The 23,773-nt window shown below is 36.7% G+C and overlaps 1 protein-coding gene across 1 annotated transcript in view; it reads right to left on the bottom strand.

Moving 5' to 3' along the window:
* The window catches only part of LOC104470494 (AP-3 complex subunit beta-1-like), a gene marked incomplete at its 5' end in the record, with an annotated part of 75,362 nt that overhangs the window by 47,878 nt on the left and 3,711 nt on the right, over positions 1-23,773 (bottom strand). Inside the window, 8 exon segments of the mRNA XM_010085442.1 lie at positions 3,107-3,213; positions 4,066-4,138; positions 14,548-14,722; positions 17,483-17,636; positions 19,022-19,065; positions 19,067-19,128; positions 21,294-21,424; positions 22,384-22,570. Coding sequence (XP_010083744.1) covers positions 3,107-3,213; positions 4,066-4,138; positions 14,548-14,722; positions 17,483-17,636; positions 19,022-19,065; positions 19,067-19,128; positions 21,294-21,424; positions 22,384-22,570 — 933 coding nt within the window.

Consider the following 23,773-nt stretch of genomic DNA (forward strand, 5'->3'; position numbering starts at 1 on the left):
GCAGCAGGTTAGAACCCTCCCTGTACTTAGGTCATTCATGAGTTTTGCTTTCAGCTGCCCCTTCTCTCACTTTATAACCTCCCTTTAGGGGACAACACCTATTTCCACTGTTTCAAGACAACTGCTTTACACTGACAGCTCGCAGCTTTCTCTTGCCTCCTATTTTTCACTGGCACCACATCTTCAAGTATCTTTTAAGCCTGAAAATGTAACCATCTAAAGCTCAATCGACTCCAAATGGAGAGCGTCCCCAAGCATGCAGGTCTGCCTTCGCTTGTGTGCACTCCTCGAAAAGCCCCACAATAGCCTCTGGCAACCCCAGTTACCTGGTTTGGTTGAGCCACTTGAAGATAGACTACATGTACCAGAGTAGAAACATGCACAAGGTTTTATTACATTTTGCATCCCATTGCAAGAAAGTTACCCATAAACTACCAGAGAATTTTGTTTTTCCTGGAACAAACTATAATACACATGTATGCATTTAAGTGAGCAGAAAATGTGCTATATGTAAACATGAATCATAAAAACAAATCAGCTGCAGGACAAAGCATCACGTTGTGCACTGTAGTTTCTATTCAAGGATACTTTTTGGTTTTGTAGATTTAAAGAGACCCATACCATTACTGTAAAACTGTTCTTGTATTTATGTTTTCTACAATGTTCGGCAGCTATGAATTTGGAGTTGTAAGTTTTCTAAAAGGTGTATCCAATTACAGTGCTGAATTATTTGACTAATAGACTGCCTGTCATATTCCAAGATAAGTGGCTGCTACATTTCTTTGATATTAGGGTCATATACTGTACTTATCTATTTTTACTCCATGCTCTCTCCACTGCCTAGTAATAAATTAATTTCTCACTGTTAGTTTGGCATGTGCCCTACAGTTAAATTCATTTTCTTTCCCATTGAAGGAAGAAAAGGTTTCATGAAGTACAACAACTATCCTCCATATTTTTAGAATTAAGTCATCACAGATGAAATTCAAAATACTATTTTAAGAGGGACATTCCCACATAAAGTCTTAAAAGCTGTTTTTATGTTTTCATTCTTAGAAAATTACCTGATGGTGCTGAACCACATGTGACAACAGTTATTTAACTACTCGCAGGCAAGACTTTTTACACTATATGGATATCATCTGAAAGAACAGCTTTTAACCTTACCATTTAATTTTTGTTGCTTTCTGGTGCACAAAACTCAGCAAAGGACCTCACATACATTTGCAGTTATTATCAATGGCAACGCCAGTTGAGCATAGATCTGAAAGCTTAACACAGCCCAAAACATGTAATCACTATCCAGGCAGCAACAATTAGTTCTCACGTGATTTGGGTTGTTTCCAGAGCAGGGAGTAGGAGGAAATGTTTCCGCTTCTTTGCTGGTTCCATGTTTTACCAGGAACTCAGCAGTACCAAGAAAGAGGTATTCTGCAGAATCAACTTTTTCATGCAGAACTTCTGCTGTTGAGCCTACACCTTCGAGCTCTTTCTAACACCTCTATTTCATTGCAGCTACCTTCTGAAGTATGGGGAGAAGCAATTTAGCAAATGAATCCTGTCAATCATGATGAAAACGAGTATGCACGTGGTGTTCATGTATTGTAGACGATGAAAGCACTCAAGACGCTGGAACAGGGAGTGTTCTCAAGCATCCAACATTACTGGTTGCTATCTTTAATTTACCCTCAAAGATGATAATTCTGAAGTAAAGCAAAGACACCTGAGTCATTCCTAGCTAACTCAGAGCCAGGAAAACAGATGATTGCCTGTGTTTTGAGCCGTCAAAGCCATAAAGGATGGCCAAGAAGCAACTGTGGTACTGCAATCACAGGAATAACAACACATTTGTAGTTAAACTCAGGTTTGCCACTTAACACTGCATACTATACTGCAAAATAACATAGAATACACTTTCCAGCATTGCAGATTGTGTGATACATGAACAACTACGCATCAGTTAAAGTGGCTGTGTGTGGGCAGATTGTTGCTGCTCTGCTTGAAATTTAAATTGCATCACAATTTGCCTACATAAGGCTAACAGCCAACACATTATCTGAAAGTCTACCTTTTCGACACCAAATTTTAAAGCCTGTAAACACAAAACTGAATCATCAGCTAAGATCTTTTATTTCTTGAGTCAAACTATTCATGTACCTTCTTTATGTAAGAAGTATTTAATTTTCCAAATGCGTTGCTCCCAAAGTCAGCACAAAATACTTTACCAGTGATTATTGAAGTTACAGTGTAGGTTCTATACACCAGCCCCTTTAGAAACAAGGCAAAGCTAAAAAATGCCTGTGCCTCTGGTATTTTTTCTGGTCACTCTCAGACACTTTCACAAGGTTAAGTTTCTTATGCAATACTGCTGCAATTCCTTATTAAACTGCAAATTTAAATTGGACACGTAAAATTATAAAACCAGCCAAAAAAGAACACAAACTACTATCCCTTCCCCCAACAGAGGAATGCCCTCTACCGCCATGACTTTGCTAACCTTAATTACACCTATAGTTTTGAGATTCCCTAATGGAAAGTGCTAAAAAGCAAACAGCACTAGCAGAATGAATCATGACACATACTGATACACCACTGATTGTAAATCTATACCCTTTTTAGTTGCACCCAGGGGTTATGCTTCGTATTCTCATGAAAAATTACTTCCAAGTAACAAAATGTCATAACTGGAGACATATATGGTAAACAAGCAGGGTGAGGATTAACAGGTATGTGATTTTCTTGTATTTATTTTTGATAGTGTAACAGCTAGCTGATTTGAAAGATTTGTATAGTTTGGATACATGAACTAAATTAATTGTGAATTAAAGCCTCCCTGAGGTAGAGAAAAAGACAGACTGAAAGAGAAAGTTAAAAATCCTTGAAGGCATCCTTCTCAGACATGCAATATTCATACTTTTCTCCATGTCTCAGAATGTAATTATTACAAATCAAAAAAAGCTGCCAGATTTGCATGTAAACCAGAATTTCATACAAGACCTTTATAGGTGAAAGTACTTTAAAGAAAAAACACTTTAATGACTGTCTCAAAAACATGTGAAATGCTTAAATTAAGACACACTCACTCCACTTTTTAAAGGCTACTTACATCAATGACTGATGAACTGGACAGACTTAATCCCTCTAGGTCTGCTGTTAAACTTGGTGACAAAACAGCTGCTGTAGGAACTGCCACAGGAGTTGTCACAGGACAGACTAGAAGTAAAAAGGCAATTAATACTTAACTTTTTAAAAAAAGTTTAAAATAGGGGGAAGGACAATGAGCTATTTTCATTAAGTGTAAAAAGGTTTTACGTCTTGGTCTAACTTTTTTGTCCTCATACATATGTTTCTTAATAAAAGAAGATTATTTTTCAGACATGGAGCCCCAACACCGAAAACAAGCAATGAAAATATAATCAAAACCGATATATACATAGACCATATTATTTATGTTAATAACATTTTGTCCTCCTTTCCTATTTTTTCCTCTATTTTATTGTTCAGTCTGATCCATACTATGCAGCACATTTTCATTTACAAGTTATGTGTAAAGTACATATTAACACAATTCTAATGTGTTGGATCTATAGAAGTAAACTTGAAAAATGGCTCTACAAAGTATAGTCAAAACCCGGTGTTAGCTCTACCTTACCCTTCCAACATTACATTCTAATCTGTTCCTCACAATTGAGATTTTTAGTATCTTACTATAGTACTACAATTGGTTCACAGCTTGCACAGATGTTGTACAAGTAACATACATTGGCAGCTGAGAAAATAAGTCCACTTTAACAGAAAACAAGTCTAGACATACAAAAATTGTCAAAATAAATGTTTTACATACCGATACATTCTAAATTTTTAAACTATTTCTCTAAAACAACCAAACTCACATTCAAAATAATTATGCTTAAAAAACAAGTTGATAGTTTAACCAAATATTTTTTGTCAGGAAGCTGGTATGATAAATGAACAGAATCAATGTTTTGGACATTCAAAATTCATTGAATTGACTGAATTGAATTTATGCCATGGGAAAAATGAGGCTTTAATCAAGATACTTACAATCATCTAAATCTAAGAGAAACACGTCTTGTTTATTTGGAGCTTTTCTACCTTGCACTGTTTTTTCTTCTTTCTGTCAAAATACATAAATATTTCATCTTTTAAAACATCAGTAAAAGAAAAGCCTTCTATACTTTTACAAAGCAAAGAGTATTTTCTCTGCTGTAAAAGAAAAATGTATCATTTTTCAGTTCTTGGCATTCAGAGAATCCACCTAGTGAGAAAGATTACTTTGTACAAGTAAGCCAAAACCAAACTCTACATTTGAGTCACATTTACTCCTCTGAAGCCCAAGTTTTCACTCAGTATTAGTAACAGTTGCTACTAAAAGAAAACTTCTGGTGACAGATTAAACACTTCTGTTGAGACCATTAAAACAAGAGATAGAAGCATTTTGTTTGAAAACAAAAGACTTTGGTAATAACATTTGTTTCCATCTGAAAAACAGGACAAAATCCATTCAATAAGAAAGCAGTGTTATTTGCACATAAGTAGGAGTATGAAATCCTGTCTCATCACCTACTGTGGTTTTACTAAATTGCTGAACATATAACAAAAAGTTGTTTAGTGTCACCAAAAAAGTTTCAATTTTAAGCCTTAAGATGAGTTCTAAAAATAAGGATTGGCAGTATTGTAAGCAAAGAGCAGAGCAGTAACAGTAACCTCAGTGACTTGGCAAAAAGAATATTTAAACAAAATTTGTTCCAATACAGTTAAATAAAAAGTTCTACACAAATTAGTAAGAGCAAGTGCTGCTTTTACCTACAGAACACATCTAGACAGTGATGATTCAGCAGGGAATTTAGTGTGTCACAGCTCAATATGGACTCACAATAGGACGGTTTAGTAAAAAGGACTGATCTTTAGACGTAGCTAGAACATGGAGGACATGTCATGCGCTGGATGCTCATCAGATTCTCATCATACTGCTCCTACCCACTCTTCAGCTTCCTTCGTCTGGATCAGCTGAAGAACTCCTTAGAATCACAGAATCATAGAATAGTCCAGGTTGGAAGGCACCTTAAAGATCATCTAGTCCAACCCCCCTGCCATGGACAGGGACACTTTCCACTAGACCAGGTTGCTCAAAGCCTCATCCAGCCTGGTCTTGAACACCTCCAGGGATGGGGCATCAACAACTTCTCTGGGCAACCTCCTCCAGTGTCTCCCCACCCTCATTGTAAAAAATTTCTTCTTAATATCTAATCTAAATCTACCCTCTTTCAGTTTAAAACCTCATGCTATCACTACACCCCTTGAGTGGCTCCCCATCTCTACTCTAGACCCCCTTGAAGTACTGGAAGGCCGCCATAAGGTCTCCCCGGAGACTTCTCTTCTCCAGCCTGAACAAACCAACTCTCTCAGCCTGTCCTCATATGGACATCCTCTGACCATGTTCATGTCCCTCCTCTGAACTCACTCCAACAGGTCCACGTCCTTCTTATGTTGGGGACTCCACAGCTGAACACAGTACTCCAGGTGGGGTCTCACGAGAGCAGAGTAGAGGGGGAGAATCACCTCCCTCAACGCGCTGCTAATGATTCTTTTGATGCAGCCCAGGACACAGTTGGCTTTCTGGGCTGCAAGTGCACACTACTGGGTCATACTGAGCTTCTCATCAACCAGCACCACCCAAGTCCTACTCTTCAGGGCTGCTCTCAATCCATTCTCTGCCCAGCCTGTATTTGTGCTTGGGATTGACCCGACACACGTGCAGGACCTTGCACGTGGCCTTGTTGAACTTCCTGAGGTTCCCAAAGGCTCACCTCTCAAGCCTGTCAAGGTCCCTCTGGATGTGTTCAGTGCACCACACAGGTTGGTGTCATCGGCAAACTTGCTGAGGGTGCACTCAATCCTACCGTCCATGTTGTCAACAAAGAAGTTACACAACACTGGTTCCAATACTGACTCCTGCGGAACACCTCTCGTCACCAATCTCCACTTGGACATCAAGCTGTTGACCACAGCTGTTTGAGTGTGACCATCCAGCCAATTCTTCCTCCATCAAATAAGATCTGTCCCAGTGGTCCATCCTTCAAATCCAGGTCGAGACAAGGATGTCATGGGCGACATGCTTTGCACAAGACCAGGTGGATGATGTCAGTTGCTCTTCCCTTATCTAACAATGCTGTAACTCCACTGCAGCAAGCCACCAAGCCAGGCATGATTTGCCACTAATGAAGGCATGTTGGCTGTCACCAATCACCTCCTTATTTTCCATGTGCCTTAGCACAGTTTCCAGGAGGATATGCTCCACAATCTTGCCAGGCACAGAGGTGAGACTGACTGGCCTGTAGTTCTTCTTTATTTCCCTTCTTAAAAATGGGGGTTATGTTTCCCCTTTTCCAGTCTGTGAGAACTTCACCAGAGTACCACGACTTCTCAAATATGATGGATAATCGCTTAACAACTTCCTGCGCCAGTCCCCTCAGGACCCACCTCATCAGGTCCCATGGACTTGTACACGTTCAGGTTCCTTGGATGTTCTTGAACCTTATCTTCTCCTACAGTGGGCAGTTCTTCATTCTCCCAGTCCCTGCCTTTGCCTTCTGGGACTTGTGCGGTGGGGTCTGAGCACTTGCCAGTGAAGACAGGCAAAAAAACGCTTTGAGTACCTGAGCCTTCTCCGTACCCCAGGTAACCAGGTCTCCTGTTTCCCTCTGGAGAGGACCCACATTTTCCCTAGTCTTCCTTTAATCAGTGATGCACCTATAGGTACACCTTTCCAGGAGTCACATTTCTCCGAAACTTCTGGCTCACCAGTTTCTTCTTCAACAGTACACAATATCCAAATGCATATACGTATATTATTATGTTACTTTTTCTAATAAATGAACAGGTCTAAATAAATCAGTAGAAGTCTGTATGCCTATCCTGGCCTCCATTTCTTGAGCATGACTTGCCAACTGTCACAGTCTCTTCAGGTAGTCAGGATACAAGTTGATATAGGAGCTTGGAGTCCTCTCAGAAACTCAGTGGCTAGACTATCTTTGACTATCACCATAGAATAAAATGACCCCTCTTTTCCAAAGGTGCATCCCCTTTCTTCTAGTCTCTCAGCTTCATGGTCAGTTGCAAATGAACAATAATGCCAAGTCTATTTTTTTCAAGTTTTGAGAGAAATTCAATGGTTCCCTCCAAAGAACATGGAAGAAACAAGCTAATGTTCTATTTGAAGCCATTGATGTTAATGACAATCAGGCTTGACCTGAGCGAAAATGACATTGCTCATCATTTTCTTACAGTAAACCCACAGCTCAAATAGACAGTAGTCACTTATGTGATCATTCCATATGTGCTTTAGATACTCTGGGAAGAGAAGAACCTTGTGCACAGAGCAGAATGGAAGCCACTATTTTAAAAATTATTTTTAAATCAACATACTTCAATGTTCATTATCAGTATTTGAGTTATACTATTGCTGATTTATCTGAAACACAAAACTCCTCCAGACAAAGGAAATATTACAAAATATCTTTAAAATGGTGCTACTGTTATTCCATTCCTCATATGCCTTGTCCAGAATTAGTGAGGGACTCTGCTGCAGAACCTGTTCCCTTGAGTTCCATCAGGTCACAACTACCAAATTTCATTTTTCTTTTCCAGTGTGACTATTGGCAAGTCATTAAGCTTCTTCTGGCTATTTTTTTTTTATTCTGTGAAATAAGAATAAATAGTATTCTTCATAAGCTACAGGTTCTACTTGAATTACTCATGTCTACAAAGTGTCAGAGAAAATAATATCATGACAATTCTTAGCCCTGAATCAGCAGTTTCACTCTTATCTGCAGCACTTTTAATACAAACTATGTATCAACTTTTTTTGTGAAACTACAAACTCTTCAGACACTACAACACACTAAAGGAGAACACAGTTAAACAAAATGCAAACTATTTAAAAAAACCCCCTTAATTTACAAACTCTTTCACTCCCTATCCCCACTTATCCTTAAGATGCATTTCTATTTTCAAATATGATTAAGTTTCAAAGTTTATTTCTAGCTAGAGTTCTATATTTGCTAATTATTCCAGTAGAGATGGGATTTCTTCATTCCCTTTTACTATGTAGCCAATTTAAGTCTATACAAAGTGGTTTACCCACATGAGAGGCTATAGCACAAGGATGAGAATTTTGAATATACTTCAGTTCAGCCAATGGCAGCACTGCTAGGCCAAGATGTTTAAAAAACGAGGCGTGAGAACCAAGAAATCTTCTTACTGTCAATTAAGACAATTAAGATAGGACTTTGTCACAAATAACACCAATAGCATGCTTCAGGTTTTTTTCCTGTTATTTATTATGCCACTCTAAAGTTGTTACTAAGTACATATCACAAAGTTTGAGATATAATTTTGTAAGGTAAAATGCATTTCTGCACTGATATTATTTTGAATCTACTATGTTATTCATCTTTAAAAATGGGGAAAAAAAGTCCTTCAAGAGAATTTATTTCTTATACTTCATAATAAAATAAAATGGTCCTAAGACGAAGCACAAGTATAGAATCATCACATCAAGGTAACGCCTGGTAAGAAAAACTTCACTGCACACTTTATCAGAATACTGTACTTAAGTACAATGGGTTTACTGTTAAAAAAAACCCCATAAAACCTGCACAAACAGAAAAAAACACAAACAAAAAACAACCCTACCATCTGGGAAATGTAAAATCAGAAGCCAACTAAATCAAGATAAATCTAATGTTAAAGTATGATCACGTCTTATTTTCTACTTCAGTCAAGTGTGTCAAGTTTATGTAAACACTCAGCTACCCACATGTGTGTGTATGCATGATATATATACACATAAACGCACAAATACTTTCATATTTATATGTATATTTCTATACATGGGTATAGACATTAATTGTGTGCAATTACGTACAAAACATCAAAGAAATATATTTACATGGGTCTTGCTTATTACAAACATTATTATTTTTCTTTTTCGTTTTTCCAAGAAAATAAAATTCATTTGCTTTCTAGGAAAAATAGCCAATGACTGAAACAAACATTACCAAGAGATATTTCTATTGAATGAAAAAAGCTTTGCATTCCAAATCAAGACAATGAAAAGGCTCTGACGTCTCCGGCATTTCTCTGTAACATATTTTTTCTTTTTTTTTCTTAAAACTAAGTCTACAATATAATGCAAGCAGTTTCCTACCAAGAGAACTCACTATGGGAAAAGCAGAATACAAAACAAAGAAGTTAAGCTATATTCCATCAAACATTTCTCCATTTGCAATTCATCTTGGTAATAGAGATAGAACCTGGTAAATGCATATAGGACTTGAAGCAAGAGATTTCTCTTGTTCAATGCATAATTCATGTGCTCCGCCTGCAAAGTGTGTAAAATGAGAATTTCACACCGCAGCATGAGCCATGGAGCTGCAGAGAAAAGGCAGATGAAATCATATTTTGCTGTGTGAATTTTATTTCTTATCCTCCCAATATTTACACAAAACCATCATTGACAATCCAAATGCATTGACAGATCACCCACTGTTTCCATTGTGTTAGCACTTTGAAAGAGATCAGGCAGAAAGATAGACAATTTGTTTTTGTATATTTTTTAAATAGTGGATCAGGTTTTTAACAGCTGACTGACTGTATTATACTTGTATAAGGAGGTCAACAGTAGCTGATTTTAAAATCCTACTGTAGAGACACCTACTTATATATGCATCATCCTCAAATGTGCACTTTAGCTCTACAGTGTTTATGCTCACAGTATAATATGTATCTGAACACCTCAAACTATCCGTACTTCAAAATGATATAAAAAACTGCAGTACAAGAGAGTGACTCTTCTATTCACTGCAGCTTAATAACAGTGAACAAATGATTCTTCAAGAGAAAAATATGAAAGTATTAATAATATGTTCAGGAAAATAATCTGAAGTTTTTGTAACCTATTTTAATGCCAGTAAATGCACGGATGTATGCACAAATTAAGCTCCCATGTGAGCATAATCAAACCCATTTTACTATGAAAATTCTGCTGAACATAGCAATGGCACCAAATAAAACACAGAATGGTAAACACCACCCAAAAACATCAGCTATGTAACATTTCATAATGTGCTGCAAACTGAGAAACTATAAAAATAGATCCTACTAACTACTCCTCTTATCAATAAGAAAATATTTTCACTTTTAAGAGGAAATAAAATCCTAATGAATAATCCCCCCATATACACCATCCAAATTTAGACTACCTTGTAGCAGAATAATAAAGCAATGGCTTTTCCAATAAAAATCTATCAGAATAAAAACATGCATTACTGAAAGCCTGACTGAAACAGTCTGTTTCCTGGGTAGCCTGAAAAGAAGTCAGATAGGAAGTAGAAAAATTCCAACATTTCCTGGAAATAAAATAAATGTGGGTGGTTCTTGTAAAATGTACCTCCACACAAGGGCTCAATACAAGACTTTATCTATAAATTTCTTTAAAGTTTGTTAACAACTGCTTTTCTTTCCACCCTGGAAGGGCTTATCTAGGTTACAGTCAGTTAGCTGCATCTATCACCACAGGGCTCAAAACAGGTCTCTCTCCAACAAACCTGCTAAGTTAGTTAGCACAACAATCACCTCCGACACAAAATCCTGTGGTTTTTCCCCCCACCCGTCATTCAATTACACTTCTCAATATAAGCAGGGGTCAGAAACATCTCAGGTATAAATGCAGGCATCCTGCATGGCTTAAATGGAAACTAACTTCATGGTCCTGGAGATTCATACAGTAGACTGAAACAGTCCTATATGTTCAAGAATGTTAAATTAACTTCCCCTCCACCTCCTTCATACATGACATTGCTATTTAGAGTCCATCAGCCATACCTTGTTGCCCTTACATTAAACACACTAATTTCTATAGAGAAAAAGCATTTAAGGAACATAGCCATTTAGCTTTTGCATAGTGAGCTCTACTTTCAATAATCTTCTTGTGTCTTTTCTTGCTGCCATGCATATAAACCCATTGCTATTTGTTTTAATATTTATCGTGACGTTTAAAAGCTTTGCAATTTTTCAGTTCCACCCTTTGACTACGATCAAGGCTTCTGTCAATTGCTTATAAACACTTTTTGTTCCTAACACATTTCTTTTTAGGTGCTGCTTCATCAAGTAAGGCTTCAAGACTACTGCAACATTCTTTCTCTTCTCTTAAAATCCAAGGGCTTGACAATTTTCCATTGACTTCAACAAAACAATGCAAAGCTTTTCAGACATTCTGGTTCTCATATTATTCAGCATATTTGACTTCACACATTCTCAACTGCTGTTTTAAAATACAAAAACTTCTTTATGCTAGTAGTCCTCTCACACATTCTGCAAAAGAACCAGGACAGTTCAGGTAACTGTAGTGAAAGAAATCACAAACTGATATCCTGAGAAAAATGGACAAATGCAGCAGAGAGAGGATGCTATTGTTCAAATACGGTTTTGCAGCGGCTGCTCCGAACTAAGCAGGTCAGAGTACCTATTACTTTCTGGTGAAAAAATACTGTGCTAATATGAGGAGCTGCAAACTGTTAGATTTAATTCATGTTCCATCTAGCGTCAAATTAGTTTATTCTGACAGGATTCAGGTTACGTTTGTTGTGCCATCATTTTTTGACAAGACCCAGTTTAGAAAAACTTTGACATAGGTACATTATGCAGTGGGATGTTTGGGCAGTAAACAATGATCAAACCATGAAACACCACTCCATTTCTCAAATGATACAGTCTCATTTCATCTTTTTTTCTACTTGTGAGAGGAAGGGAATAGAATAAAAGTTAAGGTTACAACTCAAAATGTTCCTAGGTGGGCCTAGAAAATTACAAAACAAAGACCACGTGTGGTGGGTTTGCCCTTGGCTGGGGGCCAAACCACACATCCACTCACACAACCCGCTACCCGTGCCCCCCCCATCCGAGGATAGGGGAGAGAATTAAAGGGGTAAAGGGAAAAAAGGACTCATGGGTTGAGATAAGAACAATTTAATAGCTAAACTACAATAATATTGGAAATAATAGTATATACAAATATACAAATGAGTGATACACAGTGATACCGCCCCCCCACCTGATGACCAAGGCTCAGCCTGTTCCCAGCTAATGATCCCGGAGCAGGGAGAGTCCCAAAACCGCACTCATGGAATGGAGTCCGAGTGTCCCAGACCGAGAGCTGACTGGGCTGGGGGCGGGGGTCAAGCCCTGGGAGCGTGACCACCTGGAGCGAGATGACCCGGAGCAAAAGAGATCCGGAAACAAAAGGGCCCATCTTCCAGAGGGTCCTCACCTATATACTGGGCATGACGTGTATGTTATGGAATAGATTATTGGCCACTCTGGGTCTCAATCCCAAACCCAAGATCAAATCCTGGGCTAGTAACTGGGGCTGTGCTCCCTCCCAGCTTCTCCTGTCTGCAGACAGCCAGAGAAGCTGAAAGACCTTGGCAGCCACATAAACATCACTTTATATCAGCTTTCTTCTGAGCACAAATCCAAAACACAGCCTCTTCCTAGCTATTATAAAGAAAGTTAACTCTGTCTCAGCTTAACTCAGGACACCATGTACAACACAAGTTGAAGATTTAGAGAAACAGAGAGCCTTATCTTCTCAATTAAAGGAAACACACACTGAAACAGCTTAATAATGTTAGAGCTTTCCCTGTTAACTGCTCAAAACACAGCTGTCCACCAGGTTCTGAAATGGCATCAAATGCAACAGATAATGTCTGTTTTGACTATGCAGCAATCTGTACAGGAATCCTGACTGACATGTCTTGGCTTGATTTAGAATGAGTCAAGACTATCACTTAATTTTCAAAACCCCATATTGGTATTAAAATGTAAATTTATGAGCTACAATTCTACCTTTAAATTTTTTATAAAATATACAGAAAGAAACACACATAAAATATTTGATAACAAAAAAATAAGTTTCAGAAATTCTTTTAGTCTTCAACCCTAAAAGATTTAGCAAAGTTCCTCATTTATTTCTTAAATGAAAGGTAGAGAGAGAAACAGAAACAAATTTATGCTTGTGCTGGTTTTGGCTGGGATAGTTAATTTTCTTCACAGTAGCTAGCATGGGGCTATGTTTTGGATTTGTGCTGAACAGAGTGTTGATAACAAAGGGATGTTTTGGTTACTGCTGAGCAGTGCTTACACAGAGCCAAGGCCTCTTCTGCTTCTCACACCACGCCACCAGTGAGCAGGCTGGCAGTGCACAAGAAGCGGGGAGGGGACACAGCTGGGACAGCTGACCCCAACTGACCGGAGGCATATTCCATACCATAAGACACCAGGCTCAGTGTATGAAGCTGGGGGAAAAAGAAGGAGGAGGGGCATGTCCGGAGTTATGGCATTTGTCTTCCCAAGTCACGACTACGCATGACAGAGCCCTGCTTTCCTGGAGATGGCTCAACATCTGCCTGCCCATGGGAAGCAGTGAATGAATTCCTTGTTTTCCTTTTCTTGCATGCACAGCTTTTGTTTTACCTATTAAACTGTCTTTATCTCAGTCCATGAGTTTTCTCACTTTTACTCTTCAGATTCTCTCCCTCATCCCACTGCTGGGGAGTGAGTGAGCTGTTGTGTGCAGCTTATGCCAGCTGGGGTTAAACCATGGTATCAGCTTTAGCTCTACAACGCTAGCATGAGTATACTGAACTTCTAACCTCTTTTTCTTCACTAAGGTAAGCAATTAAAACTTAACTGACACATGAATGGCTCTATTGGACACTTTCACATTTTCACACATTTCCAAATTCAAATTTAAAAAGCATTTGAAATTTTGCTACTTCATAAATGTTGTAAGAAAGCTAATATAATTTTAAGTAATGGAACCCCTTACAAAGCTTTATTCTTACCAAACATAGAGAGCAATAAAAAGCTGATTACTCATTAAGAATATTAACTCTACTAATCTATGTATACACCTCAACTATAGATGCCTCAACTTCATTATTCTCAATTTTAACAGGAAATCTTAAAACAAAGCTAGTGGTTCTACTAGAATGTCTTCAAACTCTTAAGAAATGTACTAACATTTCTGTCTTGGCTTTGCTTCCTGTCAGATCCAGACCTTAAAGTATAATTACTACAGGACCTAATTTTAATATTATAATCAACCCAAATTAGGACACTGGTTTTTTGAAATATCCATGTTCTATGCTTTCACCAGTTCAAGAGTACCCTAAAAAAATAATTAGGTTCTATTATTCTTAATCTATCTGGAGTAAAAATATAACAGAAATAAAAACAAAATATAATTTTTGTTATAAAATATTCTTATTTGCTTAAACTATCAAACAGTTACTACTCTGGAATTGATCTTTTTATGAAAAGTCAGAATTTTTTTTCATAATTCTGGTTTTTTAGATATCCAAACACCACTAACCATCTCCATTCCTGCAGAAAGAAACATGTATAGATGGTTTGACGAATCTTTTCATATTTTATCGCAGTTTTTCAAAAAACATATTTTACCTTACTAGAGTTAGCACTTCTAGATTTTCCAGACTCCGAGTCACTTTTAGAGTCTGATTCTGACTTGGAGTCTGAAGAACTTTCTTCTGATGAATTGGACTCTGTATCAGAGGAACTGGATGTGCTTCTTTTTTTGGAGCTTCCCATTGCTTTCTTTTTAATATCCTCTGAATCACTACATATTGAAAAAAAAATGAGGAGACATGTAAAACCACCAAAGGAATATGCTTAGGTAGTATCCTACGTTAACATTTTAAAGTTTTACTATGTGAGTTTTAAGTCAGTATTTTTTAATGATAAAAAACTTAGCTAAGATGGCAGAAGTAGTAGCTTATTTAAGCGCACACAAAATCGTCCTATCACAATAAACAATAAATCATCACACATAATCTAAAGCAGTGAAACAGCCAAACAAAAATGTGAACATATTAAATATTAAAAATATTATTTCCATGCACCAAGCTCGCGACATTTCAGAAAGAAATCCAGATACCCTTTTATACAAATATAGGGACTTTCAGACTACTCCACCTATGATTAACAACATCTTGATGGGTTATGTTTTTGCAAAGTAATTGAAGTATTAAAAAAAAAACCAATACATTGAATTTATTCCTTTGTTAATCCTTCTAAATCAAACCACCTAGAAATACGACCTATAATACCTACAAATATTTCAACCCATTAACAAGTTCATGCAGAAGAGCTATTACATTCTGACACCTTTGGTCAAACTGAGTACTTTACAGCTAATGGACTTCAGAGACACTATTCTTCACACAGTAAAGTTCTGTTCATCCTGGCAATGTTGGATTACATTGCTCTATGTTACAGCTACTGAAATAATTCTAAAATCTGCCTTGTTCGCTTTGATAACTACCAATTAGTAGATTACCCCTTTTGTTTCAGGAGGAGTTACTACCTAGAAATATGACAGGAAATTAAAATTGTTATCTAATAGTTAACATGGAGCAGATAAATAGTATCACTCACATAAATAAAAAAACCACCTCTGTTCTTGGATCTTCAGGCAACCATTTTACACTTCCAAATCAGGTGTTTTATACACTATCTGATTCAGCTTCTTATTCCAAGGCAATAAATTGGTTACTGAAGTGCTTGAAGTGTAACAAGGTCAACAATAATTAAAAAAATCCAGACCACTTAACTATTAAGAGTCCTTTTGGACTCAAACTAAAATTATTACATATTTTTGCTTAGCTTTAGAAGCAATATAGAAGAATGTATTAGGCTACATTCCTGTTTGAGATAGCAATGTTTTTTGAAGGGAAAAAATACAGAGAAGGGGAATTGAAAAATCTAATGTGAAGGAAAGGAAAATAGTTAGGGGCAATGCCTTCTTCCTACCAAGAACTTCCCAGGACTGAATTGCCTAAATCAAATTTATCAAAACTATTAAAAATCAATATGAACATTTAAGCCATGCTAATAATGCCTACACATGTAAATTAAGTTGAAATCAATCCCCCAAATTTTAGTCAAAAGGATTTTTTTCTCAAAGCCTGAAGCTTGCAAAGCTAAAAATGAAACAAGGGCACACTTCAAAAAAAAAAAAAGTCTAACATAGCATACTTGATGGTTAAAACCAAATTGAAAAAATAGGTACCCTCAAAATTACATTTCAGTATGACAATATTTAAAAACTTGTTTGAGCTCTATGAGCTAAACACGAAAAAATCACTAACGTGTACTGTTTAAAGCTTCTTCTTCATGATGTATAACAGAGGTACTGACAAAATTATCTACATTTCCATAATTGCCATTGAACAGAGGCTGTAGATGCATCAATAAATAAGTTATTGTGAACTCATTATATAAATGGAGTAAGTTGTTTTTCAACAACTTATCCTTAGCTTATCTTTAAAACTAGATTTGAAGATTAAAAATGTTACTTTGTTGTACATCAACCAGTTTTGATGGGTAATCATTGTTTACCTTACTGCTTAACATTTCAGATGTTATTCTAATGAAAAGAATTTACTGGTAACTAGCTTTTTAACTTTGCGATGATGAAAAGCCTGTATTAATTTAACCTACAGATTTCATTTGTTCTGAACAGGAAAAACAATATAAATCACTTTTAAAATCATTAAATCCTGACTTAAATTAATAAAGTCATAATTAGGGCATTATGCTGTGTTTGTTATGGAAGTGGCAAGGCGAGCTGCTTTAATTACTGTCTGTAATAAAAGGAGCAGAGTGCGTACTGCACCCCAATCAGTGCTGTCAGCCACGACTGAGCTGAGCTTCAAACTCATCAAGTGAGCTGGCAGCAGACTACAGAGTAAAAGGCGATGATGTCTGCAGAGGCCACTTGCTGACAGCAGTGGAAGAAACAGATTCATACAATCCAAGGTATTAGCCCCAATTACTCAAAATTTTAATGAGACTTTAATACATGATAATGCTGTTGATAATGGGCAATCTTAAGAAGCGCTAACACTTAAATATCTTATGACCGTTTCCCTTCACAGCCCTTGCCTCTAATATTTGGACCATAATCTTTTTAATATAACATTATTTAGAAAAATCAATTGTCTTAGTTACATAATGGCAAAGTGTTGAAGGACTTAATTTTAGCTCTCAGCAAAATTGCTGCAAAAGGTAATTAAGTGTTTCACACAACTGTTTGATCACTTATTCAGCCTCCCAAGGTTACATCAATTTTCAAGCACCACCCAAGACTTTACTGAAGTCAGAAATTAATTCCAAACATAAGAGTAGTCTGATTAATGAAAACATGAACCCAGTTTATACACTGATTATTACTGGCATACACTGAAACAGCAGACATCACTCTTTGGCCAATACACCCCAAAAAAAGCCTAATTAAAGGCTTAGCAGATTGTTCACAGTAAGAGTGTTTTAACAGCTAGTATCACAAAAAATTAAAAACATACAAATGTATACCTACCTGTCATCAGCAGCTCTAGATGTTTTCTTTGCAGTACTTTCTTTGCTGTCTGATTCATTGTCACTTGATTCTTCACTGGAAGAGGAACTCCCACTACTCTCACCACTGCTGTCTTCCTCATCTTCCTTCTCACTTTCACTGCTAGACTCCCTCTCTGAAATAAAAACAACTCTTACAATTTTTTTTCTAAATATGTTACATAATTAGTATTTTAGGAATCCAAGTTTGTTTTAAATAAAACAATGTTGTAGTATTTTAAGATCCAATTGCAAGCTTTAACATCATCTACTCTTTATCAAAAGCAGGCAAGAAAATTAACCTTCCCCTAAAGTTTATAAAATTTTATTGGTTAAAGACCTGCCCTCTTCAGCCTACAGTATTATCAAATTTCTCAAATTAGAAAGGCCAATAATAAATTAATTGTATGTAGATTCCTCAAAATTACATAACCCTGTCAGGAGCTGGACATGACCTCAACTTCTCTAATCTACACATTCACTTAACTACAAGATTATCTTTTCAACCAATTGCTTACCTAGATATATGTTCTTGAATACTGATAGTGATGATAATTGAATCACTGATTTAAACAAATTATTCATCCTCTAAATAATCATATATTTAGCAAATATTCAAATATCTGAAGTAAATATATTCTTTTCTTCCTTCAGAGATATTAATTTCAGTGATACAATTGTTAAGAACTTCTGCATATCTCCTCAGTTTAGGAATATGAAGGAAATAGCACCACATTCAGACTTTAAGGTGCCCCTCTTCCATTCAGCTAGACCCTGATAATTCTTATAAGTCTCTAATACTATACATTGTCTGTGTCTGAAGTCTGGACCTGGGAGCGTGATGTTCTTCACTACCTCTGAACTATACTAATATCTACTGAAAGAGCTGTCTTGGGGAACTGCCTATCTGGCGTTAAGTGGGATACTGGTCAAAAGAACCCTTGCTTGCTGAACTTGATAGGCAGCTGTCAGTTGTATTCTCCATCGTCACCCCATTATAGTAAATAGAAAACATGGTGTAGAACTTAAAAGCAATACTGTAACACAATTTACTGAATATATCCCATGAAAGACTACGCAGTTAGACAAGTTTGGCCATTTATCAACACAGCACCACATGCTATCAAAAGAGTACCTCATCAACAATGAATTCCAAAAAACATTCAAGACTTACAGTTCCTAACTACCAAACATATGGGCACTCTTCTTGCAAAAAGTTAAGTGCATTTAGTTTTAACTGGAGTTACAAACTCTCACTAGTCTTTTAGACTCAAAACAGGATGAAAATAGCATGCCATCTTTTTTTAAATGGGAAGCAAAGCAAAGTCCAACTCATTTAATAAACACAAAAGCCCTATCTGTAAAATCAGCAGTTACTGCGCAGCTACAGTGAAAATCCTCCTGATTTATACATAGTTCTGTCGTTTTTTGAAAATTTTTCCCATTCTTTTTAAGTAGTGGCCAGTACTGAAGATACAGTTCTCCAGGCAGTGGAGATGCAAGTTAGTTTCCAAACACTTACCTGATGCACTGGTACTGGCAGACTCATCTTCCTCCTCTTCCGAAAAAGAACTTTTCAGTAGGTTTCTCTTTCTTCGTCTTACCTAGAATTCCAGTCCATTCCTTTGCCTGTAAATAAATTTCAATGGAAGTTTACTTTTACACAACCAGCAATACAAATATATAAACACACAACACTGCAAAGAAGAACACTTGCAGCAGTAGTCTTAAGCAGTTTCTAAATAAGTCCTCTAATCAAGTCAAGAGAAACTATTAAACTTCTCTTACTTCACACAATTAGAAGAAAAACAAGTTTTGTATAAACCTATAAAGGGGTGATATAAGAGAGTCTAGGAAAAGATTCACCAAGGCCAATTAAAAGCATCAATAACCATAAATAAATTTCTATGCTAAAAGAACCTGAAGTCTGAGAGACTCTAGATCCAGTTGAGCCTATGACTAGAATGAAGGGTAAATATAGCCAGTCACCACCTTTATCATTCCAAGTTTTAAGGGGAGAACAGATGTGGACGCAGTAGGCAGCAGAAGTTCCAGTAGCCACAGAGGAATCATGTTTCACTTCCTTTGCAATTCTCCAAATAAAAGTAATTCTTACCACCAAGAAAACACCAGAACATGGCAATAATTCTGTCAGGATTTTTTTTCCTTCCATATCTCCCTATCCTACTAGAGAAGCAGAAGGAAAACTGAGGCTGGGAAAAAAACAAATATGCAGACAACTGTATCAGCAGAGCAACACAGGTCTGCCCCAGTGACTGCTCTTACCCGGAATGAGACTAGATTTTGAAAGAGCTCTAATGGTGGCCTGCAATGCTGTATGGCTCTACAGACACACTGGCTCTCTCTCAAACAGCAAAAGCTGATAAAGCTTTGTAACATCCCACCCAGCACTGGTATTTTAAGAAGTCAATATTATCTTGGATATAAATGATGATTTATATGGACTGAAGCTTAACAACTTAGCTTCACTCACATACATTGTGTAGGCACATGCAGTATTAGAGGAACCACAAAATTAAAGACAATGAGGCACTCTCCAAAGAAAATACCTGCAAAAAAAATATGGGAAAAGGATTTTCATGTTTGTTTTGAGGTTTAAATGGTTGGAAGGAGATGTTTTCTATTATGTTGCAGATGGATGTTGCTTCATTTAATCAATTTCCTGCAATACCTTTTGTTTTTATGGACAAAGGTGCCTCTTTCATGCTAATCCCTCACTAGAGCTGATTGTCTTCAAATTATCCCCATGAAAGCTTTCAGAAGTTTGCATACAAATACCTCTTTTCCCCGAAATGTATGTAAGAAGGTAGACAAATAATATTAAAGTACTAAGGAGAAATGCTTGTTCTACCCCACTTCTGTTCACTGGCTTCTGCAAGTCACATCTATTTTTTAGAATTTTCTCTACCCACCCCATGCCTAACATCTTAGATGCAAATCAATTCATGTGCAATTTACTCTAGAAGTTGTCTGATGACAAGAACCATGTGCTTTTCTGGTTGTACCAGTTAAAACGACATACCTCCAGGCGCACCATCAGCGCACTATATTCCAATACATCTATGTTTCTGTTACTGTTCAATAGCTTTCACTGACATTTACTAGGACTCTGGTACCTGATGCATAAATCACAATTCTGGTACCAGAACATGACTTTGCCTCAAAGTTTACAATGCTGGACCAAAAAGCTACTGGTAGTAGAAGACCAGCCCTGTAATATCAACAAACTATTAGTGCACCAATAGATGACACTATAAACTTTCCTAATTCTCTCCAAATAATCTGAAATGTAAACCTTGGTCTCTTCCAAATTTTACACTTTGAAATGTACATATTTTTTCCCATGCTGCTGCCTTTTGTTTATATTACCTATTTTTTTTCTGTTTAGGCTTGGATTTCTATACGAACAAACCTCTGCTCACCTCCTACTTCAGTAGTCCAGCTACACTCATCATTAACAGCAATCAACATACTGCAGCACAGCAGATATACGAGGTACGAAATCAAGAACAGGGAAAAAAGCCCATTTAATCCATGAAAAAAGCAGAAGTGGCCTATACTTGATCCACTTCTCTCATTGAAAAGAAAAAAGCAAGCATTGTGGATGTTTCCAAATGTTCTACTTCCAAGCTACAATAAGCAACATGGATGTTCACATGCATTAACGTTTTTCAGTAAAGCATACATAGAGTATTTCAATACTTGTATTTTAGGCTAATATTCTATATCAGTGAGTGCCTTCAGCTAAGTTACTTTTAAGGACACTGACGTACCGACTCAGCTACGTCGACGTTTCGGACTGAGGGGTCAGGCGCCACCTCTGGCCAGTCGGACAGCTCCAGGTAGCCAGTGGCTCGGCTGTTCAGCGTGTGAGACAGGGTGCCAAGCTGGAAATGATCCCGATCTATTAAAAAAAGGGGGAAGGGGAGAGATACACAAACACCATGAGCTCTTCCACAAAGAGTGATCTTAATCAGGGCTAAAGGTAATCGCCATTATATTACCTCAAATGTCACGGAATAAATATAAACTAGGAAGCTCTTCATAGGTCAAAAAACTGATTTCAGTCCATAGATTACAATAATCTCCCCCATAATGGTCAATAAAAAAGCTAATCAGTCAGTGTGTTTAGAGGTGTTGCTCTGAAATGTAGCTTCTCTAAAAATTACTTTACTGTGAATATTAAGAATGACAGCACAGTTAAACAATCCATATACATGTCTTGGCACAAACACATCCAGAATTTTAATAGTTTTTCTTCAAAATGGAGCTCTTTTTAGACCTTCAAAACTGTGACTAAGTAAGTATGAAAACTAAAACTGCCAATAGTCACATTAACAGAGCATTTTTAATTAAGATAACCTGATAACCTTTTAATTTGAGAAGACAGACAAGGGTTCTTACTTGTAAAAAGATGGGGAAAAAGCATAGAGAAAATTATGACTTTGGAGAAAAATAATAAAAATCTAATCTATTTGCATTCAGTTTATTTCAGATTCAAAAAACATTTGCAATACTCACATTAACAATCTTCTATTAAAGTCCAGATAAAAGACTAGAGCTATTTTCCTAAATAGAAGAATAGTTTTCCTCAAAAGACACACCTTCTGTTATTTAAATCAAATTTAAAATCCACATGAATAGAAATGGATCTGTGTGTCAGGGTTTATCATCAGACAAATGCACTGTGTTTGCACCATGCAAACCTTGCTTGCTGAAAAGGAAGTAAGCAGAGAAAGTACCCTTGCATATTAATCATTTCTATTTGCTAAGTGACAAAATTTGTGAGCGTATTTGAAATAGAATAGGCTGACACATTTCTCTACACAATGAGCATTTACCAAATGATTTTGGCAGTTATACCTTTAAAAGGAGACTCAAGCAGCGGGGCAGGTTTCTGTGCCAGAAATATTTTTTTGGCATATTTGCTTAAAGCTCCACTCTTCTCATTCGGAACAATAAGCTGCCTAATAAATCTTGTACGGTCTCTGATGTCGTAGCTTTGATCATACTTGCTGAGATTTAATACATACTGGGTAAGCAATTTTGTCTGTGGAAAAAAACAGGACAAGAACAGAATACAAGTTATTTATGATTATTGATAACTCTGGATAAACATATTTAAAGAGGTAATAAAAATGAATGGTTATGTCAAACAAATGTTGTTCCACAGGGAATATGCATTTCTAAAGCTGCAAATGGAATTCTGAAGCCAAAGCACATGTCCTCTTCTGTATTGGGGAGGTGAATGCTGAGTACTGAGAAGCAGCCATGTGCTAGATTATTAAACTGCTGAAGTGGAAAGAAAGGCATCATTAAAAAAATAATCATATATGGCAAACCCGCTGAAGGGTCTACGTGAGGATAATGAATGTGGAAATACAACTAAAAACATGGCACTCAAAACTTAATCGGAAAAATATGCAGGACATCAAAACATCAGAGGGTATTAGGGGGCTGGCAAACTGCTTCTGCTGAGGTGTGTTTTATGAAGAGATACTGTCCCTGGCATAAGAAGTGTCTGCACTCTGACTGCACTCAGTTACTTTATCCTGAATTATGACCCATTAAAGCAGACACATGAATCACTGAACTGGATTACTGCAAATTATTTGCAGTGCATTTAGCTGTTACTTTTTCATAAAAGCAAGCTGCTGATGCCCTCTAAAAACCAGGATAAAAGACTTCTTCCATTTTTTCTTGAAGCTTAAAGCCTCCAGTAATATTGGTCATTCATTTATTTATGTAAGAGAACAACTTATATTATCACAGCTTTTTACAGCATAATAGGACTTCCTAATTTGATGTCTGAGAATATTAACACGTATTAAATAATTTTAATAATTCAGTTAGATTTTCAAAACTAAAAAAGACAACAAAACAAAAAAAACCCCATGGAAACATCACCAGTATCTTAGAAATACTGTAGTGTAATCAGAACAATAGTGCTGAACAGACTTCTATCCGTTAGATACATTGGAAAGAAGCATGCCACTTTCTTTATACACAAGCAAACAGAAAAAAGAACAAAAATAATATACCATCATAAGGAAGTAAATTTTTAGTATTTCAACTCAGAATGGATGAATAATACAGGGTTAAAAATGTATTGTCAATGAGGATTTATTTTCTTTATGCAAAGAAGCAACCTTGCATATATATCTTATTTATCATGCCAGTGTTGTAACAATAACAGTTTCAATCACGTGAGTGTAAAAATATGTAAAAAAAAAAAAAAAACAGTCCCTTTTGT

The sequence above is a fragment of the Pterocles gutturalis genome, unplaced genomic scaffold (genome assembly GCF_000699245.1).
Source record: "Pterocles gutturalis isolate BGI_N339 unplaced genomic scaffold, ASM69924v1 scaffold4880, whole genome shotgun sequence".
In the NCBI taxonomy this organism is placed as follows: domain Eukaryota; kingdom Metazoa; phylum Chordata; class Aves; order Pterocliformes; family Pteroclidae; genus Pterocles; species Pterocles gutturalis.